Here is a 27,237-nt window from a genome sequence, read left to right as displayed (position 1 = left end):
AGGGAACTGACGACCAGGTTTTCAAACATCAGGTTCCCCCAAATCCTGTTTCCTAAGAGGCTTGTGAGGTCTCCCACAGGGGGGTGATCCAGGGCCTAGATGAAGAGCCAGTGCTGGTGGGGATCACTGGGATTGCAGGTGGCCATGGCTGGCTTTTTGTCCTTGGATGTCAGGCAGGTACCAGATCCTGAGTTCCTGATGAGTTGATCCTAAAAGGATGACACGGCAAAGGGTCAGCCTGGGCCTCAGACCTCTGACAGTGCTACTAGGGGGCAATGAAATAGGGGTCAGTAGACAAAAGGCAAAGGAAACCCAATGAGGCACAGAGAGGGCACTTGCAAATTCCTTTCCTTGGATGCCAGATATTCTGATGGGATGCATTCCTGAGTTTCCACCTGTGCGTGGTACCAATTCTTCACCCCCAGCTTTAGCATGAATGGCTGGAGCAGAGGAAGGCAGGACCATGGGCTAACTGAGAAAGGCTTTCAGGAACCCCCCTCCTCCAGATGGCCAGTCTCAAAGACCTGGGCCACTGCTGCTCACCCGCACCTTCTGCCTTTGATCATATTCAGACTCCTCCCTTCCCTGTAGCCCCAAGGTTAGGCTCCTCTTTCTCTAAGCCAAGGACTGGGGATTGGGGTGGAGTGGGGTGTGGAGGCTCATTGGGGGCTGATAGTTTGGGCCCAGTCCCGTAGAAGTTACATCATTTATCCTGAGGCAGTGTGGTGTAATGGAAAGAACCCATGCTTTCGAGTCAGATTTATCTAGATCAGAACCCCAGGCCTACCACTTACTAGTGAAGGGTCTTGGGCCAGTCACAAACTTGCTGAGCTTCAGCTGGCCCATCTCTAGTGACGGGGACACCACTTACTTGGGAAGAGCCTCTGGAAGATTAACCAAACCAATGTACAGGAGGGCATAGCCTTGTGCCTGGCACACAGAGGCCAGGCAGGAACCACAAGTGACTCTTCAACTTCATCTACTTGTGTTCAGCCTAAAAATACGTGAGCTATGACAGAGCTGGTCCTGGACCATAACCCCAACCCCATCTTTATATCAAGCAGAACCAGCCATCACCAAACCTTACTTAAGCCCTAAGAACCCTGCCTGTGACCAAGCCCACATTCTCCATACTTTCTATTGTACATTGTCCGGATCCACCCCGTAGTATCTCAGGCAGAAGATGCAGAAGGAAGGGAGGGGGCAGTTGTGGTCTCAGGTTCTTGATTCTGAGCTTTCTGGGCAGCTGACTCACCTGGGTGAATCCCCATTCCTCGTCCTCGGGCACTTGGCTATTCTTGCCAGTGAAGTGGCAGCCCCTAAGGCCCAGGGTGCCAGCACTGGTATACAGACACAGCTGCTTTGCGATGTTGTGGCGAAGGTCCCTCTGGGTTGTGTATTCAAAGTACTAGAACACAAGATAAGAGGAGGTCCTGAGGGACAGGCAGAGAGTTTGCCCACCACCTTCCAAAGCCAACTGCCTTGAGATGCCGACCATAGATGGCCTCCTGGGGAGGAAAGTGAGTAGGTGCCAAGACTTTAGTAATTCATGCGCCACCGCATTTGGGAGATACTGGAATGACAGATCATAGTTACTAAATATATATATATATTTTTTGCGGTACACGGGCCTCTCACTGTTGTGGCCTCTCCCATTGCGGAGCACAGGCTCCGACGCACAGGCTCAGCGGCCATGGCTCATGGGCCCAGCCTCTCTGCAGCATGTGGGATCTTCCCGGACTGGGGCATGAACCCGTGTCCCCGGCATCGGCAGGCGGGCTCTCAACCACTGGGCCACCAGGGAAGCCCTAAATGTTTTTTCTTTAGTTAAAAACTTAACTTAGGGACTTCGCTGGCGGTCCAGTGGTCAGGACTCCATGCTCCCACTGCAGGGGACACGGGTTCTATCCCTGGTCGGGGAGCTAAGATCCCAAATGCTGTCAGCCATGATCAAAAAAAAGAAAAGGTAAAAAAAAAATTAGCCTCATTTAAAGCATTATTAGTGAAATCACGTGCTAGTTCTTTTCTTGCTAATAGATTACTATTGAACAAATGTTCACCAGTGTACCACCTAAAATCGCTATGCAGGCCAGCGGTACAGGAAATTGCTCCAGGATGACTTTGCCTTCATTTGCACATCCTGTTGGCATCCTGTTCAGTGGCCCATGCCATTCCTTTCCTTGTTTCAGCTCTGTTTCAAGTGCCTCTTACTTACCAAATGCTGGGCATTCAGGGTAGATTGAGGGGCTGGGTCCAGGGAGGTTACTAGTTATTCCTCAGGGAAGAGCTGGGCATTGTAGGGCATGGGGGAAATTCCCAGGATGCCAGGTAGCTGTGAGATGTCAGTAGGTGGTTGTTTTGGGGTCACTGATGGGTGCTAGGATCATAGTGGTAGCTTCTGGGCAGGGAAGGCATTGAAGATAGAAGTTGAGTGTAGCTGAGGGGCTCAAAAATTTTCCACAGTTACGCTAAAACATCACTCAGCAGCTGGCATCCTCCAGGAAGCCTCCTCTGATGAACAATCCTCCCCTGCTGGGGTGGGGAGTGTGGGAAAAAAACCCTCCAAACCAAACAACAATCCTCTCCCGCCAGCCCCTCTCTAGCAGCCAGCACTGCTGCCCACTCCTCTCTGGATGCCCCTGATCCACACTTAAGACCTTGTCTGTCTGTATCATGCATTCCACCTCAGACTGGGAGCTTTCTGAGGGCAGGGCTGGTATCTCCCCTGTCTCTCTGGATCTCCCCTACCTTAGTCCTCAGGAAAGGACGATTCTGAGTGGAGGAAGGGGGCCTGTGAAGAGAGAAGATGCCCCAGAGACAGGCTTGCCTCGGGCTGGGCTCTGTACCTGGTTGCCGCCAAGGCCATGGCAGGTGTACATGATGAGGGGCTTTCCTCCATTGTTATTCTCTCCCACATCCAGGCAATGATCCATGCCGAGGTTCTTGAGCTGCAGAATGTTGAGCAGAGAGGGCAACCAGGGGAGCACAGTTAGGAATTTTTTGGTTTGTGGTGTGGGATCCATGTGGAATAAATGTGCACGGCTGGATTTCTCCTCTGTAACTTTCCTCCTCTGCTCATTAAGGCAGACGCCTGAAGTGAATAGTAAAGTGAGGTGCAGAGCCCAGGGGTTGGGCAAGGTCAGGGTGGGCAACCTGCCAGGTCCCTGGGAGAAGCCCTAGCATATGGGAATGTCCTTAAGAGCAGTGGTTCCCAAAGTGCGATCCCCAGACCATCAGCATCACCTGAAGGCTTGTTAGAAACGCAAATTTTCAGGCCCCAACCCAGTCCTACTGAATCAACAGCCTGTGTCTTAACAGACCTTCCTGGTGATTCTGATGCATGTGAGTATTTGAGAACCACTGCTTAGGGGTTGTTTCCTCCTTATAAGGTTTTTAGCTAGCTCTAGAAGCCCAGGGTGGCCTCTCGGTCTTCCTCCTGGATAAGGGAGCGCGGAGAGTAAAAATCAGTTGTTTGTCATCCAGCTGCGGGGTAAGTGGTCCTGAACTTCTCCCGGGGGTTCTGTGGTGATGGGTAGGCACATTGGTTCTCAAGACTCACAGCTCCATAGAAGGTGGGCTTCAGGTCAGGAACAAACATCTCTGGGTAAATGTTGTGCAGGAACCAGGAAAAGTTGTGACAGTTTAGTCGTTCCCTCAGCTGCAGTCGCTCCGAAATGTCACCGAAGGATTTCTGTCAACCAAGCCAGCCCCCTAAGGGTCAGTTCCACCAGCCTTGACCTTCTTGTCTGGGTGGAAGTAGCCCAGAGTTTCTGGGACTTCTTCCTCCCAGAGTGGGTCTCCTGTTCATTCCTGCTCAGGACCAGTTGGGCCCCATATCTAATCCCAAACCCCCTGCCTTGGCTTTGGGACCCGCACCCATAGCACCACCCCCATCTCCTGTGAACTTCCAGTTTTCTCCCAGTCTTCAATTCCTAGTTTCGCAGAGTAAAGCCATTCTTCCCATAAGAGGTTCTTCCTCCAAATCTTTTCTCCCTCCCCTCCTAAAAGATACTGGGGCTCTCCAGGCAGGGACAACAAAACCTCCTCTCCTCATTCTCTAGCCTCCAAAATAGAGCCTGGGCTCTAGCTCCCAAGGTCTGAGGGGTAAAGGCACCAGGTGGTGGAGATGGGTGGGTCTCTGTCATCATTAAGCTCTTGACCAGGGGCTGGGATTCTGCCCTTCTATTCATCTGAACACCTCCTGAGCACCCTCCCCTCTCACCTCTCGGGCCATCTTTGCTGCCTGCAGATTCCTCCTGTAGAAAATCTCCTTGTAGCTATCCATCCAGACCTCAGCCAGGCGCACTTGGTTGCGAGCAATGACACTGATGCCCTTGGGGAAGGTGTGAGGGCTCTTGGTACGGAACACGTGGCCGACCACAGAGCAGGGGATGATCTCCAGCTGGCCCCCGCACTGCCACACCTGCCGTAAGAGGATATGGGATGGGGTTTTCAGGGGGTGGGTGGGAAAACCTCCCCCCAAGCAGCTCTGTTCCATTCCCAGGGTGCCAGACCCCAGGGCCACAGACTCAGGGAAATGCTGCGCTCTCTTGCTGGAAAAAAAGACACTGACCAGGCTTCTTCCCAGGCCATAACTACACAATCTCTGGCTCTCTGATGTTGGTTTACTCTGAGTAAAGCAAACAGAAATTTGCAGGGTCCTGAGGGTTACCAGGGCCCACTTTGGAGAAGAGACAGTTGGTGAATTTTATGTACATCTACCTATTGTGAGCTCTGGCCACCTGGCTTTTTGACCTGGAAATGTGATTTCATCAGCTCACGCAGGTGTTACTAGAAACTCAAGCTCCTCCAATCGAGATCAACTTGTGACCTAATCAAAGCATCCATTCATTAATTGCTACCATCAGGTGGCTTGTGGTGATCACCTGGACCTTTAGCACACTAGCTTCCTGGCAGAGAGACTGAACAGAGGTCAGAGGCTCATGGACGAGCCTAGGATCAGAACCATGGGCGCTATGGTTACTGAGCTGGTGACCCTCCTCTGTCAGAGGGCTGGTCTACGACATCCCTTCCACCTGTGTCTTCTCCTTTTTTTCGGTTTTAGATTGGGAGGTATGTTGTCATTCATTTTAGTATAACAGCAGAAGAAATACATAATCATAGCCATAGTAACAGCAGGTATCAATGATGGGCTTGTACGTGCCAAGCACTGTGAGAGGTGACTTCATAAGCAAGCTCATTTACTTGTTAATTACTCTCCACTGGATGGGGATCTGTGTAGATTTCATGAAGAGGCAAGCCTTTCTCCCAACCTAATCTTGATTTTCCTTATTCTTGGAATCCCTCAGAGTTCTGGGGCCCACCAGAATTTGGACATCATCTTCTCCTACGGTTATGAAGAGCTTGCTGAACACAGGGGGAGGGAAACTCCTAAGGCTACCAAGGCATGAGGTCTCTGACCTGGAAAGCAGAGCCTGATCTTTCCAGGAAAAGGATAGTGACTGCTTACTGACCTGTTCCACCTTCACCCTAACCCTTTTCCAACAGACATCATGAAAGATGTCACCGGTCCCCAGATGTCTGGTCCCTATGACCTCTATTATCCCTTCCCTCTGAGGAGTTCTGCCCAGTAATTTGTTCTCAGTTGTCCAATCTGACTCCCAAGGCCCTACTGCCATGGACAGGGAGGGGGCAGAGGGAGGGTGGAGCCATGACGGGAAAGAGCCACCCTTCCAAGTTCAGCTGAAGAACTGATACCCCTGCCACTGCCTAAGAGACAGGTTCTCAGGCCGTCCCCTGGGACGTTGTGGTTCCCCCGCGAAGGCCTCTTCACTCTCACCCGGAAGGACATTTCCACGTTCTCCCCTCCCCAGATCTCCATCTGATTATCATAGGTACCGATGTGCTCAAAGTAGGACTTGGAGATGGAGAAGAGGCCACCAGCAAACGTCGGGGATCTGGAGAGACAGAGGGAGAAGCATGTGCATCTTCTGGGGGGAAGAGGGGCCAGAACCTGGCGTGGAAAGCTGTGAACTCACTGATGACGCCTCCTAAACCCCCTCCCTCCTCCTTTCCTCTCACCTGGGATATGCAGCCCCTCTTCCACTAGCTTATGCACTTAGTAAATGTTTATTGAGCTTTTATTATGTTCTCTTCACCTTCTAAGATCAGGTTGAGGAGAGATGTAATTATCATTACTCTCTTCTAAAAGGCATTCATTCACTCATTCATTCAACCAAGGATGTGTTACACACGGGCTTCCAGGGCCTGTGCTACGTGTTAGTCGTACAGAGTAAAGAGAGACAGATCTTGTCCTCTGAGAGCTCAGTGTAATAGCTGAGGGAAAAGCCACAGTCGTTTGCTTTTTGGCAGCAAAGTTCCTAAAGCACAGTAGAAACTCGGTTATCAGAAGCTATGTGAAATTGTTTTTGGACATAGGTGCTCCCAGAAACAGAGTAGGAAGCGAGGTGAAATTAAGCTCAACTTGAACTACAGGGAGCATTTGGGGGCTACAACAAGATTCTGGCTTTCAGACAAAGGCAGGGAGGCACAGACCCATGTTTAGATAAATTGACAAAAACATCTAGAACTCAGATACCACGTTGCTCATGAGAGGCGCTGGGCTAAGGGCTGAAGGCGGGGGTGGGAGACAGGGCAGGAGTGCACACAGATCATTAGCTGTTGGCCTCTGTGCCACGCCAGGCTGGCTTGGATGGGGCTTTGCTGCCCTCAGTGGGTGGCTCCATGTGGCACAACCAAGCAGAAACCTTCTCTGTCAGCCCAGAACCGGTCAAGGTGCTTCACACACAGCAGGGGCTTAATCAGTGTTCACTGGACTGACTGGTCAAGGCTATTACCCAGGACCTTGGTGTTACCCTATGGCTGTTGTTGTCGCCCTGAAGTTGGCTCCTGCAGCCACTTTCTGGAAGGAATTTCGGTTGGGAAACCCTCAAGCTCAAGCAAGCTTTCTGTCACTGGTTGTGGCCTCTTCCAGGGGTTCTAAGCCAGCCCAAGTAAGGCCAGGAAAGCCTCAGAGAGTCCTGGGATTCTAGATGAGCATTTTGGAACTAACCTGCTGCTTCCTTTTTTAAAAAATAATTTTATTTATTTATTTGTTTTTGGCTGCATTGGGTCTTCGTTGCTGTGCGCGGGCTTTCTCTAGTGTGACGAGCGGGGACTACTCTTTGTTGCAGTGCGCGGGCTTCTCATTGCAGTGGCTCCTTTTGTTTTGGAGCATGGGCTCTAGGTGCACGGGCTTCAGTAGTTGTGGCACATGGGCTCAGTAGTTGTGGCTCGCAGGCTCTAAAGCACAGGCTCAGTAGTTGTGGCGCACAGGCTTAGTTGCTCCGCGGCATGTGGGATCTTCCTGGACCAGGGATCGAACCCGTGTCCCCTGCATTGGCAGGTGGATTCTTAACCACTGTGCCACTGGGGAAGTCCCTAACCTGCTACTTCTTCAGGGTTTCCCCGACCTGGGCCTGTCTCTTGGCTTTGAGAGGTCCCTCTGACCAAGAAGCCACTGACAAATTATCTCTGAGGATAAACTCTCCACGGGGAACTTTGCTGCAGACCCACAACCAACAGGCAACCTCTGGAAACACTCTGCATTTCCTGGCCTGCTTCCTAGGGTCCCCTGCGTCCTCACCTCTCCTCCCGGCCTCCCCGTTGACTTTGGGAGTGGAGGAAGGGAGGGTGCTGCCTGCAGGCCTCCTGGTGGGTACTATGCAAAGTGCCTCAGGCAAGCCCTGCACGCCACCAGGGCATTTGGACCAGGGAGCAAATTAATTCCTCAAACACTGGAGCTTTGTATTCCAGTTGTATGGTCCTCGGACATCAGAGAGGGGGACATCAGTGATGGGTGGGGGTCAGGTGCCCTGTCCCTGACTGTGCCACTGTGTGCCTGGCCCCCAGCTTGGGGGAAGGGGGTTTTGTTGATGTACATCTCAAACGAACGACATCTATGAATCAAGCAGAGCGTCTATAGGGAGTTCTAATTTCTTTTCTCTCTCCTGCCTTCTCCTTTCCCCTCTGCCCCTTCTAAAGGACACAGAGCAGCTGGCTGCTCAGGATCCATGGGATTCCTTCCTGTGGCCCCCACCCGAGCCCTCTCTACTGAGGCTGTGGGCAGCATTTCTTAGGATTTGGGCATGTGCATGGGTAGAAAGCCTTCCCTTTTATCTCTGCTCACCGTATCCCCAAACTCTGCTTCCCTCCATTCCAGGTATATATATTTGGTTGACCCTTCAGCTTCCTGGCCAGTATAGGAAAGCAATGGCACAGATAATCCAGAAGCAAAGGGTACTCTATAAGTCACTCCCCAACTCAGTTTAGCTGAGACGTCTGTGGTCTCTAAGACCACCAACAGGCAATCTGGAGAGGGAGGGGCAGGGTGGGTGTGTGAGGGGAAGGCAAAGCCAGCTGGGTATCAAACAATGGATAAGCTTTCAAGCATCTGCCCTCTAGCTCAGGGGTTGGCAGACTGTGGCCTGTGGGCCAAAGCTGGCCTGGCTTTCTAAGCTTCTGGCAAAGAATGGTTTTTACATTTTGAAAGGATTGTTTTTTGTAGCTGGCAAAACCTAAAACATCTGCTCTCTAGCCCTTTTCCCGAAAAAGTTCAGGGCAACTGCAACACACTGTAGACTGCAGGACATTTGTCTCTTTTCCTTTAATATGTTCTCAGTCTTTTCAAAGACGGTGACCTGGGTGCACACACCACCCCCTCTTATTATAATGGCTGTTTTACAATGGCCTCTACCCTCCATCTCTCTGAAAGCAGCAGTCACACCCTGCTACATGTAGGGAGGAATAAATGGGCTAAGGTGTGGAGAGCCCTTAGCTCAGGGCCTGGCACACAGAAAGTGGTGAGTGAGAGCCAGCTGCTGTGGTGAGAGGTAGGACAGAGAGCCATGGCGGGGACACGGGCTTGGGGCCAGATTGGCGGGATGGGCATCCTTGTTCCACCGCTTTCTAGTGTATAGTCTGAGGCCAACCGTGTATCACCAGGAGCCTCAGCGTTCTCACCTGCAAACCAGGCTAATCACAGTACCTCCCTCATAGGGGAGGACGATGAAATATGTCAAGTGCCTCGTAGAGCACCTCATAAATGCTGACCTGAGATGGCCCAGGTCCCTGGGACCCCGGAGACCAGGATGTGGGCCCACCAGGCTACAGTACTTACTTGATGGGGTAGGTCTCACCCTTGCGTCTCTGCCTCTCATGGGAAGGTATGGTCTCCCAGCCGAAGGTCAAGCTCCAGTCAAAGTTGCCACGACTCTGGACTCGGGCCCTCTGGATGGGCTTAGAGAACTCGAAAGTGTTCAGGTCGATGGTGACGATGTTTGGACTCACCACCACCGTCTCGTCCTCGGCGATGCGAGCCAGGAGGGGCTCCAGCCAGCCGTGGAAGCACTCGCCTGCAGGCCGGCCCCAGGAGGCGTCCGTCGGGGTCCTGCCCACAGCTGAGCCCGTGCCCCCCGCCCGTGGGGAGCCCCAGGAGGACATGCGCTCGCTCCCCAGCTGTAGACAGGGAAACACGTGCAAGCTCCACGGCCACAGAGGGTGGACAGAGATCTCCCAGGACCCTCCTACTCCTGCCCTCTCCCCCCAAAAGAGGTGGAGGTGGCTTTGGAGGGGAGAATGGAGGTCTCAGGGGAGTAACACGGTGGACCCAAAGGCACAGGGAAGGCCCTGGAGGGGTGTCTTCAGGGTCTGTAGCCTATCCACTCAGTTGGCCCTCCCCACCCAAGTGTGGGTTTCACAGGGGGGTGTCCCCTCTCCCAGGGATCTCTGCACCTCACACTTCAGCTCCAGTTGTAGAATAATCACCCCTTTGGGATTTTCGAGGAACTGCATATATGACTAGATTTAGCCTTCATTTTGTTGGTGAGTGAGGGTGGCATCCTCATCCCACTTGATAGAAGAGAAAACTGAGGCCTGGTTAGTGGCAGGGCCAGGACGCAAATCTAGGGCTTCTGACTCCAAGGCTATAGCTTCTCAGAATATGTATCACTGCTTTTAGGGAACATTTCTTTCTCTGACAATGGTGGGGAAGTGTTTTGTTTTGGGGCAAGAAGCAGGCCTTCCTGGCCCCACAGGCAAGTGCCACGCCAACCAGTGCCCAGTGGCGACAGGAGGCCTCTCCGGGGGGGCTGAGTTCAGAATGAGGTTCAGATGGTCGGAGGAGAGAGGAACGCCTGGGGCTCCAGAACACACTCCCAGCAACTGTGGGGTCACCAGTTGTTTTAGGGTTGTGTGTGCCTCCTGATAACCATCCTTGGCACCGGGGTGAGAAAGGGGTAGAAGAAGCTAGGGGAGTCCCAGGCCTGCTTCGATCCTGGGACAGCAGAGCTGGAAGGGGCTCTGCTGAGGCCATGGTCCCAGCTCTTCATTCTGCCAGGGAGGGAAGGGGGACAGGGCCAGGCCGGCCCTCTTCTACTCACAGTGGGCATCCAGGAAGGTGAGCACCTCCGCCTGGGCCACGCTGGCTCCCAGCAGCCGGGCGGTGATCAGCCCCTTCCGTTCCTCCTGCCGTACCACCTTCACCACCTGCAGCTGCTTCACGTACTGTTCCAGCGGCTCCTTCAAGTACTCTGGAAGGGACAGGGTCATTGTCGCCAGCTCACCACTTTGTTGCAAACCTAATCCCCCGTGTGCACCAAGTCTGGGCGCTCTCAGGCCTCCAGCAGGCCTGCACTTTAACCCTCCCGCCCACACTGCGCTGAGCAACTCCACAGAAGCCCAAGGTTGTGGGGGTGGGGGTGGAAGGACGAGGTCCCCTGTGTGGTCCCACTGCCCGTGGCTGCCTTGCCAGGACGTTCCACCGGCTCTGTTGGGCCCATCCTGTGTCTGCTTACCGGGGCGCCTTCTCTGATGTCTGAGACAGGACCTCAGAGTTGTGTTTCTTTGGTCTCAAATCAAATATCAACTTCTGACAAAGGCTCTCAGATGCCCCTCTTGGTCTCTGCACCCTCTCAGCCCCCCATCTTCTCAGAGCTGGGACTCAGGCCTCCCCTCCTTTCCACACCTGGGGGTTGGGGCAGTCATTTCTCCCTGAGTCCCTGTCTCTCAGGCTCTTCAGAGTAAGTCTGACAGGTACAGCGGACACAAGTATTGATTTCTGGCTTCTGGGGCAGCAGCAAGAAGTCTCACTCTAATCCTCTTTTTAAAAAAAATTATTTATTTATTTATTTATTTATTTATTTATTTATTTATTTCTGGCTGTGTTGGGTCTTTGTTGCTGCGCGCGGGCTTTCTCTAGTTGTGGCGAGCGGGGGCTGCTCTTCATTGCAGCGCACGGGCTTCTCATTGCGGTGGCTTCTCTTGTTGCGGAGCACGGGCTCTAGGTGCGCGGGCTTCAGTAGTTGTGGTTCGTGGTCTCAGCAGTTGTGGCTCACGGGCTTTAGAGCTCAGACTTCAGTAGTTGCGGCGCACAGGCTTAGTTGCTCCGCGGCATGTGGGATCTTCCCGGACCAGGGCTCGAACCCGTGTCCCCTGCACTGGCAGGCGGATTCTTAACCACTGCGCCACCAGGGAAGTCCCTACTCTAATCCTCTTTATTACCTCCTCTGCGCATGGAATTCTTTAGGAAGATGAAAAGATGTTGAGCGGCTTTTTAATTACATTTAAAAACCATGTACCCAGCACCTCCATGAGCCAGGCACAGTGGTGTGCCTGGCCACCCAGGGAACGGGCGACGGCAGGGTAGGTGATGAGTGACCGGCCAGAGGTGGTGCAGGGCTGGGGAAGTCTCCAGGAGGGGCAACCATCCTGAATTGGAGGGGGTGGGGAAAGCGCTTTGAAGGCAGGGGTATCTGCTGAGATCTCCAGCCCCTTCTGAGAGGGGGCTCACTTCATGACTCTTGTTATTTAGTCAGAAATCCTCAGAGCATTAAATATAGCCCTATTCTAAAGCAATCCACCTTGGAACATAGTCCAAATCTTAGTGATGTTTCAGTAACTGCTGTTTTGGTTTATCTGTGCCACTGTTCTCTTCCCCACTGTGCAGAATGGAGTTGCCTGTGGTTTCAGAAGTGGTGGCGGGGGGCAGGTGTGACGGCTGACTGTGTCCTTTCTCTTGAGGGCTGTGAGATCGGCCCAGAGCTTAGGCCTCGCTCTCAACGCAGTGTCACACAAACTGGGGTCCGAAGTCAGTTTTGTGGAGGCACGATTGATCTCTCGCTCTACTCGTTTTTTTTCTTTTTGGCCACACTGCGTAGAATGCGGGATCTTAGTTCCCCCACCAGGGATCGAACCCCCCTGCAGTGGAAACTCGGACTCTTAAGCACTGGACTGCCAGGGAAGTCACTCTATCTCTACTTTGACACACTCACAAACACACACACACACACACACAGAGGCAGTGCCCAAATACTTGAGCACTACTATGTGTCACTCATGGAACTAGGTGCTTCCATGTTGACTTTCTTTTTTTTTTTTTTTTTTTTTTTGTGGTACATGGGCCTCTCACTGTTGTGGCCTCTCCCGCTGCGGAGCACGGGCTCTGGACGTGCAGGCTCAGCGGCCATGGCTCACGGGCCCAGCCGCTCCACAGCATGTGGGATCTTCCCGGACCAGGGCACGAACCCGTGTCCCCTGCATCGGCAGGCGGACTCTCAACCACTGCGCCACCAGAGAAGCCCTTGACTTTCTTATTTAATCTTCTCTGTGAAGATTAAAGCGCTATGATATAGGGAGTATTGTCCCCAATGTTTGAGTCAAAATTAGCCTCATTTGGCAGCTTCAGCCCAGCACTCACTTAGCAAACACCTGTGAACACGCTGCCAGGTGCCAGCCACTCTCCTGGGCAGGGAGGGCCGGGGTCTGGGTCCTGCCTTCACGGAGCTCCTAGGCTCATCCTCCAAGTACTGCCCCGAGTGCTGGCTCTAACAGGGAGGTGGGAGGATCCCCGTGCGGGAGCCTTACCTTCTCAGCACGGCTGACGGCGGACATTTCCCCTGAGAACATAACTGTGCTTAGAGGAAGTTCATGGTGGTGGAGATAACCCAGGGACAAAACATCATAGGAAGTGGGTTTTGTGGTAAGAGCATGCGAAGCATTGAGCTGTGAACGTCAGGGCAGCCTGAGCTCTACAGAGCCCTTCTCCCACGCCTTCCCTCCAATCTCGGGTGGCTAGGCGGGACCTGGGAATTCTGAGCGTGAGCCTCAGGCCCTTTGACGGGGGGATGGGGGTGAGATAGCTCTCCTAAGTCATGCCCTCCCTGGACCCACTGGACATAAACCCAAGAGCTGAGTACAGCAGAGCCGAGTGTGGAAAGACAGACAGTCCCAACCCTTCTCCCTTATGTCCCCCAGATGAGACCCTCCTCATTTAGGTTCACACCACACCACCCCAGCCCAGCTTCATTCCTCACGACTGGAGTCTATGAGACTCCTGTGACCTCCCACACACATGCCTTACTCAGTGCCATGTTTGAAATACCATCTATATGCAGATGCTCCTGGGCCTTTTTTCCTGGCCTTGCCATCTTCACTTGGATGTCTAACAAAACCACAAACCTAACACGCCTGAAATGGAGCCCCCGATTTCCTCCCTACCTGCCCTCCCAGCCTCCCCCCATGTAAATACATGGTACCAGCATCCCTCCAGCTGCTCTAAACTAGGAATCGTGCTGGATTCTCCCCCTCTCTCCCCCTCCACAAACAGTCCTTCAGCAAATATGGCCAGTTCTCTCTCTCCACCCCCACCGTCACTGCAGCAATCATGTCTTAAGTGGTCTCCCGGCCTCTACTCTACACTCCTCTTCCCAATCTACTCGTGACATAGCAGCCACAGTGAGTTCTCTCTTAAAACTATAAATCACATCATGTCACTACGGTGGTTTAAAATTGCATTTAAAAAACGAATCCTGGGCTTCCTTGGTGGCGCAGTGGTTGAGAGCCCGCCTGCCGATGCAGGGGACACAGGTTTGTGCCCCAGTCCGGGAGGATCCCACATGCCACGGAGCGGCTGGGCCCGTGAGCCATGGCCACTGAGCCTGCGCGTCCAGAGCCTGTGCTCCGCAACGGGAGAGGCCGCAGCAGTGAGAGGCCCGCGTACCGTGAAAAAAATAAATAAATAAACCACCGAATCCAAACAGTATGATGGTTCCTCAAAAAATTAAACAAAGAACTACCATATGATCCAGTAATTCCACTTCTGGGTATACAGCCAAAATAACTGAAAGCAGGGACTCAAAAAAATATTTGTACAGCCATGTTGATAGCAGCATTATTCACAACAGTCAAAAATGTGGAAACGATCCAAATGTCCATGGGTGGATGAATGAATAAACAAAGGTGGTCTACACAAACGATGGTATACTCAGCCTTAAAAAGGAAGCAAATTCTTACATGTGACAACATGGATGAACTTTGAAGACATTATGCTAAGTGAAATAAGCCAGACACAAAAGGTCACATAATGTATGATGCCACCTATACAAGGTACCTCCAGTAGTAAAATTCATAGACAGAAAGTAGAATGGGGGTTGCCAGGGGTTGGGGGGCTAGGGAATGGGGAGTTATTGTTTAATGGGCATAGAGTTTCAATTTGGGAAGATGAAAGAGTTCTGGTGATGGTTTCACAACAATGAGAATGTATTTAATGCCACTGAATGGTACATTTAAAACCGGTTAAGGGCTTCCCTGGTGGCACAGTGGTTGGGAGTCCGCCTGCCGATGCAGGGGACGTGGGTTCGTGCCCCGGTCCGGGAGGATCCCACATGCCGCGGAGCGGCTGGGCCCGTGAGCCATGGCCGCTGAGCCTGCGCGTCCGGAGCCTATGCTTCGCAACGGGAGTGGCTGCAGCAGTGGGAGGCCCGTGTACCGCAAAAAAAAAAAAGCCGGTTAAGATGGTAAATTTTATGTATATTTTACCACACACATTCAAAAATCTAAACACTTCATTATTGCTTAAAAAGGTCTTGTGATTCCGTTCTGCTCACCTTTGTAAACTCACTTTGTACCAGTGCTGTTTCTGCTTCCTTACTCGCTTCTCTGCAGCCATCCTGACCTTATTTCTGCCCCATTAACACACTAAGCCTCAGGGCCTTTGTGCTGGCTGTTCCCTTTGTGGGGAGCACTCAGAGTAGCCTTTCTTGGCTACTCTGACTAAAAAAGCTGCCTAATTACTGAGTAGCCCATCACCTGCATTCTTATTTTTCTTCTAATTTAATTTCTTCATAGCACTTACTATTATCTGCAATTATTTATTTTCTGTCTTTCCCATTAAAAAAGTAAGCTCTAAAAAGACAGACACCTTGTTCAACTGTTCACTGTTATATCCCTGGAGCCTGCCCAGGGTCTGGTGCTCAGTAGGTACTGATAAATACTTATTAAGCACATCAGTGAACTGCCTTTATTTATACTTCTCTTGTGGACTCTCCCCCTCTTCTTTGGCTGCTGAAAAATCTAGAAAAGAAAAACAAAACAGAAAGCCTTTCTTGTAGGGAGGACTTCCTCTCTTAACTTTTCCTCTCTCATTTTATGCTGTTTTCATTTCATGCCCATCTATACTCCATCCAGCCTCAAATCGAACTGCAATGGGGACATTTTTCTTGATTAATCCTTTTGCAAGGAGAACAGGAGAAGGGAACGAGTGTAACACCCTTTGGGCGTATCCTACAATCCTCCTGCCCAGATGGAACATTTAGACACTGGGCTATGTTTTCGAACCCAAATCAAGACTCATTATCGGCCTCTTTCCATCTCCCAGCGTGAGGATTAAACTGGCAGGTGAAACTGACATGCGGGAATAGCAGAATTTCTTTATGGGAAGAAAATATTGAATGGAAACTTTCCTAGAAAATCCAGGACATAGAGTTACTCCTATAGCATAGAGACATCTTCCTATATTATAAAACAAGGACAGAGGTAAGAAATAGCAGTAATAAAGCAACTTTACCTGTTAGAATAGACACTGGAAGTTGTAATTCAACTAGAATTGGGGGCTTTGAATAATTCCTGGCTTGCATTACTGGTGTCTCTTAGGAGTTGAGGGGGCCACGAGAGGAACTGCCACTCACTTCAGTTCTGACCGGCCAGGGGAGATGGCAGTGGGGAAAATCGTGGGCTAATCCAAAGCGCTCCCAATGTCTCCTCCCCTGCATTTCTCACAGTGTGTTTCCTGACTTCAGGGCTGCCCCTCCTCTCCTTTCCTTTCCCTGCGGATCCCTCTTCCCTTCCTACAGCCCCTCTCCCAGGCCAACCCTGTCTCCCCACTCCTCCTCTCTCCTTGAGGAACTTGCTCACAGAGGATCCTGTTCATATCTCTGCTCTCTGGGTCCTTGGTAAGTGTCTGATTTCCTCCCAACCATCTAGCGAATTCCCACAGGAGGGAGGCATAGGTTCTACTCAGCCTCCCTGCCAAGGGCAGGGCAGGGCTTTGGACAAGGGGTTGCCCTGTCTGGGGCATGGTAGATTGACAGGCTTGGGGGGGGCCAGTTTTTAGGAGCTTGTGGAATGTGCCAGACCAAGAGTGGACCTCGGCTGCTGACCTGGCCATGCAGGAGGGAAGTCTGTGCCTGGGGACGGACTGTGAAGTGGGAAAGAAAAAGTTCCCCAGCCTGGCACAGGGCCTCTTTCTGATACCCGACCCCCAGTATCAAACGCCCGTACACTTGTGGCCAAACCGTGCTGCCGGGCACCTGGATAGGAGGACAGAGAGCAAAGACATTGAATTTCAGCAGAGACACAGCCATTGTTTGTGTGTGTGTATAATGAGAGCCAGGTGATCTGATCAAACGGTCAAACGTGTGGGAAATTTTATCCCACCGTGGACTGCAGAGATTTCTGACCATGGATCTGAGGGTATTTTTCTTTCTTTGCTGAACTGAAATGAACATTGCTGAAAGTATCTCTAGAGTCCCAAAGCCCTCAAGGTAGGGTGGTTTATCCCAGGGTCCACAAATTCCCTGGAATTACATGCACAAATGTGGGTGTGTGCACACTTGTGGCAGCTGTGCACTGTTCTAGAGAGAGGGGCATAGCTTTTAACAGATTGTCAAAGGAGGCCAGGACCCAGGAAACTAAGAATGGCTGGTTTCGGTTTTTCAGGCAGGTGATTCCGAGATGCTGGAGCTGGCTGTATGAGAGAGTCCAGGGCAACAAGGGAGAGGCCACCAGAAGGAACCGGAACAGGTCGGGTGGCCCGAGAGGGGCGGGCTCTTTGCCAAGCCCACCCTACTAGGCACAGGCCACTCTGCCCTTTCAAAGCTGTCCGTGGCAGCCTGGCACTACATCACTGGCTGGCCTGGTCAGAGGAACTGCCCATCTGTGCTTTAGGGATGTACACAATTCTGAGTGACAAGTTGAAACTGTTTAGAACTTCCACCACATGGGATTCAAGGGAAGAAGCTTCTGAGGGATGGGCCGCTCAGGGTTGTGGGGAGAAGGGTTATGAGAGCCCAGTTTGAGAGGAAGGGCAGCTGATACACTGGTTCCCACTCCTTACACACAACCTGCTGCTACGCAGATTCCCCGGGGGCCATTCTCAAGCCCCAACCCTCTCCGCCAAACTCTCTGCCCCTCCCTTTCCAGAAGCTAATCTCTCTGCTCTTTATCCACCAGACCCTTTCACTGCATCGCTGATACTTGTCTGCTTTTGCTTTGTAAGTACTGCTAGGTGTCTGTCCTTCCCGGGGAAATGTGAGCTCCCTGAAGAAATGGACTCAACAGTGCCCATACTCAGCTCCTCCTCGCACGGCCCTCCCCGGCCCTAGTCCTCTTCCCCAGAGGACAGGAGGGGGCTGGGGGAGAGGAGGGGGCGTCAGGAGCTCCACTGGAGGGGCCGCTCAGTTCCTGCCCTCGATATGGGAGCATGGGCACAGGAAGCCAATCCGGGAGAGCCCCAGCCCCCATGTGCCACCTGGGAGGAGGGCTCAGCTCCTGGAGGACCCCAGTCTACAGATGCATGGGTCTCGCAGTCCCTTTCCTAGTTCTGGCCCCGGCATCCGATGCCCAGGTGATTTATGAACTTCCTCTCTGGACTCGGGGTCCTCTTCCTCTCTACCTGACAATTACCCTCCCCAAAGCTGCCATCCTTCTGAGAGAAGGTCACTCTCCAGCTTAAGCACCTTCAGTGATATCTCGTTTTATTTCCCCCCCCAATAAATACTTTTAGCACCGCATGGATTTCATTCAACATCTTTTTAGTGTCATTTCCCACAGCACAAACACACTGATTTTTTTTTAGTGCCATTTCCCACAGCACAAACACACTGATGTTTTTCTTTTTAGTGTCATTTCCCACAGCACAAACACACTGATGTTTTTTCCGGAAGTTCTCTCTTCCGGGACTGCCCTTCAACACCTCTTCTCTCCCTAAACACTCGGGCTTTCAGGCGCCGCTCTAATCTGGCCTCCATGGTGGATGGCCCCAGTCATGCCACACAGAAATAACACCTCCCATAGCGCCTTGCTCCCATACAAAGAATAAAATGAAACGAATGCACACGGAGCTCTTACTCGAGACGAAGTGCTCTGTAGCGCATGAATGATCTCATTCACCACCTATCTCTGAGCCCTCGGCCGCCATTGTCTTCATTTTTAGAAGAGGGGACTGAGGTTCAGAGAGGCTAAGTGTCTTGCCCAAGGTCACAGAGCTAGGAAGAGTCAGAGCTGGGACGTGAGTTCCTGGGTGTCAGACTCTCAAGTCCATGCCTTTTCATGTCCGTTGGGGTGTGTTACAGACCACACCATTGTGGCTGGTGTTGTTAGCAGTCATCTGACTACGGGGGCTGTTAGCCTACTCAGGGCAAGATCTGTCTCATTTGTCATTTGTCTTTTCTTTTGGCCACATGGCACGTGGGATCTTAGTGCCCCGACCAGGGATCGAACCTGAGCCTCCTGCATTGGAGGTGTGGAGTCTTACCCGCTGGACCGCCAGGGAAGTCCCTCATCTGTCATTTGTCATACTATCCCCTATGCCTAAGTCAGCGCCAGGCACAAAGTACTCCGTAGATGTTTCTGGAATTTCTTTGAATGGTGGAAGTTTGGCGAGCAACCTCACTCGTCTATTACCAACTATAGCAAAGGGCTTCTGAGGTGGAATCTTCAAGAGCAAAGGAATGGTCCAGCAGGTAGGAAACAGAGGGAAGGCCGTCCCCACCCTCTGCCCTGCCCTGACCTCTCCTGGCATTTCTAACTTGGGGTTGGGCTTGGCAGCTCTAAGGGAGTCCTTGAAGCCAGAACTGCTAAGCTTTTGGAGCTTTTGGGATAAAATGTGAATGAAGCTTGGGCTCTAGAAATGTGGTCTACCTGCCCCCTGGCCCCCACCTGCCTTCTTCCTGCTCCTAGCCTCTAGGATGAGCTGTGATGTCAGACAACAGGCCAAGAGGCAGTGCCTGTTCCCTCAGGAGCACCTGCCCTCTTTCACAGAATACCAGGGGAGACCCCAGGCCTCTCCTTGGGGGGCCCCTTCGCCTCACCTTCCGTGCTGGCATCATCCACCAGTATGATCTCCTTCAGCAGGATGGCCGGGGTGGTGTGCAGGACACTGTACACCGTCCGCAGCAGCGTGGACCAGGCCTCATTGTGGAACACAATGATGACACTGGTAGCAGGCAGTGGGGGACAGCGCCGGAACTTCTGGTCGACACATCTGCAAGGGTGAGCGTGTAGATACAGCTCTCCAGGTCCCTGGGAGTTCCGGGGGCGGGGAGGGCTCGGTCCACAGATTCCTATAACCATCCTTTGCTCCTCGGATCCCCCAGCCTCCATTCCCCATTGGAGCTGGGAATAGCTGCTCCCTGTTTCCAGCTTCCCCACTATTTGCCACCTACTCTGAGCCTCTGCATAGGTCCTAACCAACCCACTCCAAAACCTGTCTTCCCCAGAGCTGTCTTGGTGCCCCAGCGGTGATGCCGAGGGCACCCCCCTCACGTCTCTCATCTGCTCTAGGAGTTCCCAGGGCTGACTCTCTCTTCCTCAGTGATATGTGTGCTGCATAAAGTGTAATCCAGCCCAGAGGTCCCAGAGAGTAAGTAATAAAAGGCAACTCTGACATCTGAGAAAAGTGACTACAATTTCCATACTCAATAAGAGGAAAAGGCTTTTCTCTTTACAATGTACAGTTTCTCTCTAATCCATTTCCTCATGAATTCCCTGGAATCTGATACTATTATCACAAAAAATTTCCTGTGACCTTTTCTCTATCCTCATCTGCTCCAGCCACTCTGTGGCACTTGGCCACATTGCCACCCTCTCTGACACGCCATCTCGGCTGGGGGCAGGAATGTGTGAATGCTGGATCTCAAGGAGTCATGTGGCCTAATGACCTTTCTTTTTTTTTTTTTTTTAATCATTATGGTTTTAAAAAATATATATTTATTTTATTCATTTATTTTGTTGTGACAGGTCTTAGTTGCGGCTTGTGGGCTCTTTAGTTGTGGCACATGGGCTCCTTGGTTGCAGCAGGTGGGCTCCTTAGCTGTGGCATGCGAACTCTTAGTTCTTAGAGAGAAACGGTACATTGTGTGGCATGCATGTGGGATCTAGTTCCCTGACCAGGGATCAAACCCAGGCCCCCTGCATTGGGAGCATGGAGTCTTAACCACTGAGTCACCAGGGAAGTCCCCTGATGCCCTTTCTTAACCCCCTCTGCTGATCAGAGAGATTTCTCAGGGGCTTTCCAGAGGAGACTCCCAGACTTCCTCCACTGGCTGCCCTCATGCCACTGCCCTTCCCTGCTAGGAGCCCTGATAACTTGGGGTGGTTCCATGTTCTAGGCCTCTAATACTAGGTCCTAGTCTGAGGAACCCCAGGTTCAAAGTCCTAAAGAATCATGAACTTGAGGACGGGAACTGCCATGTGAGAAAAGGCCAAAAAGGGTATTACTCTTGAGTTGGGAATGACAAAATCTACACGAGAAAGACACAAAATCTTTGACGTGAGGACAGTAGGAACACAGACTGAAGTGGCTACGGCTCAAAGATCTAAGAACTGGTTGACTGCCTGGGATTGAAAGTACAAACAGCTTCAAATAAAGATTGGAGTGAATTCTTGGCCCTGTGAGTCTTCACTGAAAGAAACCAGGAGGTGTGGGGATAATCCTGACCATCAGGGCTGCTGTTAGGAAATGCCCTTTGCCAAGAGCTCAGCAGCAGAGTCCTGCAGTCTCTAGGGCAGGCCTCAGCATGGGGCAAGGCCACCGAATATGTGGCCTGCAGTCAGGCCTTCCCCGTCACCCCTAGGCCAGGTCTGGTCCCAGCCCGGACAGAGGTCCTTTTTCTGTACCGTCACCTTCACAATTGTGTTTCATTCTCATAGGTCTCCCTGAGCCTCTGGCCTGACCATAATACGAACCCCACACAAAATCTTTGACGTGAGGACAGGATACAAAACCTTTTTGTATCAAAAGATACAAAATCTTTTGTACCCTGGGATAAGGGCAATTGATTAGGAAAAGTGAGGGCTTAGAGGAAATCCTTGCCCATACTCTAAAATCCCTGTCAGCCCTTTACCTGGCACTCAGCCCGTGGCCATGGCCATACCAGCCACGCCTTCGGCAGAGCCCTGGCCTCACCCCAGGACACGGCGCTACTTACTCAGGGGGTCGGGTGTCCGGGCCCAGGGCCCTCTGCAGGGAGATGCGGTCACTGGCAAAGGCATTGAAGCAGTGCTTCTTATAGCCCTCTTCCTTTTCCTGGGTCTCCTGGGGCGTCCACTCTTTCTTCTGAAATGCTTTCCCATCTGCCCCAGGGCCATTGGGGTCCTGTGGTGGCCGTTCCCAGAAGGGCTTCAGCTCCGCTGGGGCATAGAACTCGGGGAGGCAGGTCCGGTTTGTGGAGGCCAGTGTCTGCTGGGGCTCCGGAGCCCTGATCTGGAACTTGGGCATTGAATCCCTGAGGTTGTGCACGGCCCCCAGCATGAGGTCCAGGACATGATCCTTCTGGCTCACCAAGGACTTCAGCCATGGTTTCTCTGTGGCCTGCTCCCTGCCGCTTACATCCCTCTGCAGGATGAAGAGGAAGAGCACGAAGGCGCTGCCCACCATGGCCAGGCGCACGGCCATGTGGCGTCTGCGGAGCAGCCTCATTCTCTGGAACCGATGGGAACCCCAGCTGGGTCAGCTCCAAGTGCTGGCCCGGCCCTGGAAATAGCCTGATGTGTCGTGGTGGCCACACCCTGGGGCCTCGGCCTGAGAAGGGGGGGGATGAGAAAGAGAAGTGACCCAAGGCAGTGGTGGGGAGGGAGTCAGGGGATTCGGGTTTCGCGTCCAGCTTCTGCTGCTGAATGGTGACATCACCTTAGCCCAGTCACGTCACTTTCCTGCACCTAAATTTCCTCCATCCAGAAAATGAGGAAAATGGACTCTCTTTCTTTTCTGCCCTAAGATTCTGACATTCATGGATCTAGAATAATTGGAACACTGCAACTCTACATGAAGAGACTTAATCAACTTAACCACTTTGAGAAACAATTTGGCATTCTCTAGAAAAACTTAAAATGTACATACCCTATGACCCCACAGTTCCTCTCCTGGTTTTACATCCCAGATAAACTCTGGCGCATGTATGCCAGGAGGCATGCACAAGAACGTTTCTAGCAGCACTGACGAAAAAGGCAAAAATCAGAAACAATCCAAATGTCTGTCAGCGTTATAATGAATAAATAGCGTGAAATATCCACAGCACAGAGGACTGCACATCAGTGACAAAGAATGAACCACTTCTACATGCCACAACTTGGATGTAATGTTGAGTGAAAAAAATCACGTTGCAGAAAGATATATCCAGTGCTTGCTTCTGCAGCACATATACTAACATTGGAACGATACAGAGAAGATTAGCATGGCCCCTGTGCAAGGATGACATGCAAATCTGTGAAACGTTCCATATATTTTGCAGCACTATAGCCAGGACATGGAAGCAACCTAAGTGTCCATCGACAGATGAATGGATAAAGAAGATGTGGCACATTTATACAATGGAATATTACTCGGCCATAAAAAGAAATGAAATTGAGCTATTTGTAATGAGGTGGATGGACCTAGAGTCTGTCATACAGAGTGAAGCAAGTCAGAAAGAGAAAAACAAATACCGTATGCTAACACATATATATGGAATCTAAACAAACAAATAAAAAAGGTTCTGAAGAACCTAGGGGCAGAACAGAAATAAAGACACAGATGTAGAGAATTGGACAGATGTAGACAGATGTTGAGGACACGGGGAGGGGGAAGGGTAAGCTTGGACGAAGTGAGAGAGAGGCATGGACATATATACACTACCAAATGTAAAACAGATAGCTAGTGGGAAGCAGCTGCATAACACAGGGAGATCAGCTCAGTGCTTTGTGACCACCTAGAGGGGTGGGATAGGGAGGATGGAAGGGAGATGCAAGAGGGAGGGGATATGGGGATATATGTATATGTACAGCTGATTCACTTTGTTACGCAGCAGAAGCTAACACACCATTGTAAAGCAATTATACTCCAATAAAGATGTTAAAAAGAAAGATACATCCAGTATGATTCTATTTATAGAAAATTTAAAAACACATAAAACTAAGCAACATATGTTTTATGAATACAAAAATGAATATGTGTGGGACTTCCCTGGCGGTCCAGTGGTTAGGACTCCACGATTTCACTGCCATGGCCCCGGGTTCAATTCCTAGTTGGGGAACTAAGATTCCCACAAGCCAAGAGGACTAGCCAAAGAAAAAGAAAAGAATATGTGGTAGAGCTACATATAAAGAAAACTAAAGAAACAGTGAAACCAAAGTTTCTGAAGAGGGAGGAAAGATATGGGAATCAAGGCATGCAGGGGACTTCGAAGTGAAGTGATTTTTTTTTAAAGTGGATGGTGGCGGGACTTCCCTGGTGATCCAGTGGGTAAGACTCCTCGCTCCCAATGCAGGGGGCACAGGTTCGATCGCTGGTCAGGGGACTAGATCCCGCATACATGCTGCTACTAAGAAGTCTGCATCTGTAACTAAAGATCCCTCATGCCGCAACTAAACAAGTTCCTGCGTGCTGCGACTAAAAAAGATCCCGAGTGCCTCAACTAAGACCCTGAGAGCAGCCTAAATAAATATTTAAAAAAATAGTGGATGGTGGTTGCTGATGGCACTGCTCTTCTTTGTACCCTACACATATTTTATAAATATTCATCTGTATCTGCTCATATTTAATAAAAAAAACCTTTTTTAAAATCTAAGATTCTAATGATAGCACCTTCTGGCAGGAACATGGCTCCCAGCATCTACCCCCATGTACGTGGTCCCAGACCTCAGAGGAAGAGTGATTGTAAAACTTTCTGTACACAGCTCTGCAAGTATAAGGCTCAGGGGTTAAGGACTAGACAATGGTGGCAACAAACCTGGGCACAAATTCTGGATCTGCCGCTTCTAATAATAACAGCACCTACTTCCTAGGGTTGTTTGTTGTAAGCACTAAGTTCAATGAAATAATTCGTGGAAAAAGCTTAGCAGTCTCTGCACCCAGTAAGTGCTCTAAAAGTGTTAGTTTCTATCAGTAGCAGCTGTGTGACCCTTGGGCAAATGATTTAATCTAAGCCTCAACTTCCTCATCTATAAAGTGGGGGTAACTAATACCTAACCCACAGAGTGGTGGGAAGGATTAAATCAGAAATAATGTATGTAAAATACTCAGCAGAGCGTGTGGCACAGACTCAGCCTTCAATTAGTTCTATCATTATCATTAATAAATCCCTGCTCAGTTTCCCAGGAATTATCCTTAAACACCTGGTCCTTGGCCAAAGCTACACTCCTTACTCTGTCGTACTTAGAAGTAACTCCAGCTGAGCTGCGCTGTTATTTAAACATACAAGCTGCTGCCTATGGAGAAGCCTGGTGTTCGGAGTATCACTTGGATCCACTTGGGGCACACGTGGCTGTCATGATATCCAGGGGGAACGGGGTCACTTTGGGTAGGGGGGAGACAGGTCGTTTTCTTTCTTTTTTTTTTTTTTTGCGGTACGCGGGCCTCTCAGCGCCGTGGCCTCTCCCATTGCGGAGCACAGGCTCCGGACACGCAGGCTCAGCGGCCACGGCTCAGGGGCCCAGCCGCTCCGCGGCACGTGGGATCTTCCCGGACCGGGGCACGAACCCGCGTCCCCTGCATCGGCAGGCAGACCCTCAACCACTGCGCCACCAGGGAAGCCCAGGTCGTTTTCTTTTAAAACGTCAGATGCAGCAGCAGAAGCAGCAGCAAAGATCAAATCAAATCCAATCTCTTTGAGTGTCTATTTTATATTAGGCGTTGTCTGGGAGACAGAAGAGGTTTGTTCATTGTGCCAGTATTGACTGAGTTCCTGCTTCATGCCAGGTGAAGATCCCTGAAGATCCCTGATATGAAGATCTCCTTCATATCAGATGGAGGAGATACAGAGGTGAGCAAGCCCAGCCTTCAAGAAGCGTACAGTCAACTGGGGGAGTCAAATTTTAAACAGAGAGGGCTTCCCTGGTGGCGCAGTGGTTGCGAGTCCGCCTGCCGATGCAGGGGACATGGGTTCGTGCCCCGGTCCGGGAAGATCCCACATGCCGTGGAGCGGCTGGGCCCGTGAGCCATGGCCGCTGAGCCTGCACGTCCGGAGCCTGTGCTCCACGACGGGAGAGGCCACAACAATGAGAGGCCACCGTACCGCAAAAAAAAAAAAAAAAAAAAAAAAAAATTTTAAACAGAGATCACCCAGTGAGAAGACAGCATGAGAGAGGCACCCTCGGGGGCTGAAGGAGAGAGGATGAAGTCATGTCAGCCAGTGGAGGAGGGTGATGTTTGTGAAGTCCCTCAGGGGAGAAGCTTGGGCTGAGCACTAACCCACAAGTAGGGGTTGGCCAGTGAGGTGAGCACATTTCATGCAGAGGGAACAGCACACAGAAAGCCCTAGAGGCAGGAGACAGCATGGCGCACCACAGAATTCCAAGTAGTTTGGTTTGGTGGGAGTATGAAGCCTGATGGGAGTAGCCAATGATGGGTCTGGAGCGGTGGCTGAAACCAAGCCATCATGGCAAGGAGTTTGCCCTTGACCTGAGGTATGGGGAGCAGTAAAGGGTTAGTGGGAGCCCAGCATTACAGGAAGTGTAGTAGGACAGCTGGTGGAGCGTGTCCAGGAGACCTACCTGACTGGCAGCTGGATGGCCAGTTAAGAGGAGCTTGGGGGTCTGACCCATGATAGCAGCAATATGGATAAGGAGGGAAGATATGGTGTTAGGAAAACTCCCTTGGGTGATGGGGTGGGACAATTCATCCCAGCTGGGACACAGACGGACACACGGAGGTGTGAGACCATCCCTCTCCCCATGGGATTTTAAAATCTAGTTAGAGAACAAGAACCGCTAGCACCGGGTTCAGGTAGCACCCGTCCAGGGAGGGAACAGGAGTAGGAAAAAGATCTTTCACTGAATACCCTTTTGCACTTTGAACCCTGACTACATTACCTATTCAAAAATCAATAAAATTAGAACTGAAGAATAGCACAGACAAGTTGACAACGGTAGAGTTCCCTGTGTGCTTGAAGAAGGCTTCAAGGGGGAAATGGAGATTCAGTGTAGAGGCGGTGGTCCCAGGGGTTGCTGGGCCGGCACAAAGGGTTCTGCCCGACACTGACACCTCATCGGTTCTGCAACTGCCCCAGCTAAGCAAAGACTGAGGGCCGCAGAGTGGGGAAGTGTTCGCCATGACAGTGTTGAACCATCCTGCAGGCTGCATCTTCCCTGATTCTTTGTCTACCTTCCACTCCAGCAAGAAAGAGGGAGCACAGTTAGAAACAAAGGCGTGGTACAGGCATATCTCGGAGATATTGTGGGTTCAGTTTCTGACCACTGCGAGAAAGTGAGTCACACAGTTTTTTGATTTCCCAGTGCATATAATAGTTATGTTTATACTATACTGTAGTCTATTAAGTGTGCAATAGTATTACGTCAAAGAAAAAGGAAAAAAACCTTCATTAAAAAATAACGCTGTTGGGAAAATGGCAGTGACAGACTTGCTCAACACAGGGTTGCCACAAACCTTCAATTTGCAAAAAAACCCTGCTTTATTTTGTGAAGCAAAATAAAGCAAAGCACAGTAAAACGAGGTATTCCTGTAAAGCTTAGTTACCAGCTGTTGCCAAGTGTTTAAGACTCACCTCTTCCAGGAAGGCCTCCCTGACTGACTCACACAGAATCACCCAGGTCACTCCAACTCCCTCATCCTGGCATTGCCTTGTAGTCCCTTGCAGTGTGGTTTCCCTTTGTTCCTTTTTTTCCCTCCTGGAGAGAGACTTGGGGTTAAGTTGAGCGCTTCCCAGGCATCTGCTCTCTCGATCCAAC

General features: G+C 51.2%; 1 protein-coding gene and 1 non-coding gene across 2 annotated transcripts; one reads left to right on the top strand and one right to left on the bottom strand.

Annotated features, from left to right (window-relative positions):
• Positions 1-95: 95 nt before the first annotated feature.
• Positions 96-21,994, bottom strand: GALNT6 (polypeptide N-acetylgalactosaminyltransferase 6). Its single transcript, XM_060112713.1, has 10 exons — positions 21,504-21,994; positions 19,386-19,558; positions 10,401-10,550; positions 9,140-9,374; positions 5,801-5,918; positions 4,223-4,423; positions 3,560-3,691; positions 2,847-2,948; positions 1,256-1,408; positions 96-209 (listed from the first exon to the last, which is right to left on the bottom strand). The coding sequence occupies exons 1-10, from the start codon at positions 21,992-21,994 to the stop codon at positions 96-98; spliced, it is 1,869 nt and encodes a 622-aa protein (XP_059968696.1).
• Positions 21,995-22,693: 699 nt separating this feature from the next.
• Positions 22,694-22,800, top strand: LOC132499677 (U6 spliceosomal RNA). Its single transcript, XR_009533907.1, has one exon. It is a non-coding gene; the product is annotated as a U6 spliceosomal RNA (small nuclear RNA).
• Positions 22,801-27,237: the final 4,437 nt, after the last annotated feature.

Source organism: Mesoplodon densirostris, chromosome 11 (assembly GCF_025265405.1).
Source record: "Mesoplodon densirostris isolate mMesDen1 chromosome 11, mMesDen1 primary haplotype, whole genome shotgun sequence".
Lineage (NCBI taxonomy): Eukaryota > Metazoa > Chordata > Mammalia > Artiodactyla > Ziphiidae > Mesoplodon > Mesoplodon densirostris.
This window is presented reverse-complemented; position numbering and strand designations above follow the sequence as displayed.

Coding starts and splice junctions, on each gene's coding strand:
- GALNT6 (XM_060112713.1), bottom strand. CDS start 21,994: ATGAGGCTGCTCCGCAGACGCCACATGGCCGTGCGCCTGGCCATGGTG. Junction 19,559..21,503: donor CCGGACACCCGACCCCCTGA/GTAAGTAGCGCC, acceptor TCACCCTTGCAG/ATGTGTCGACCAGAAGTTCC. Junction 3,692..4,222: donor CAGCAAAGATGGCCCGAGAG/GTGAGAGGGGAG, acceptor CTTGGTTGACAG/AAATCCTTCGGTGACATTTC.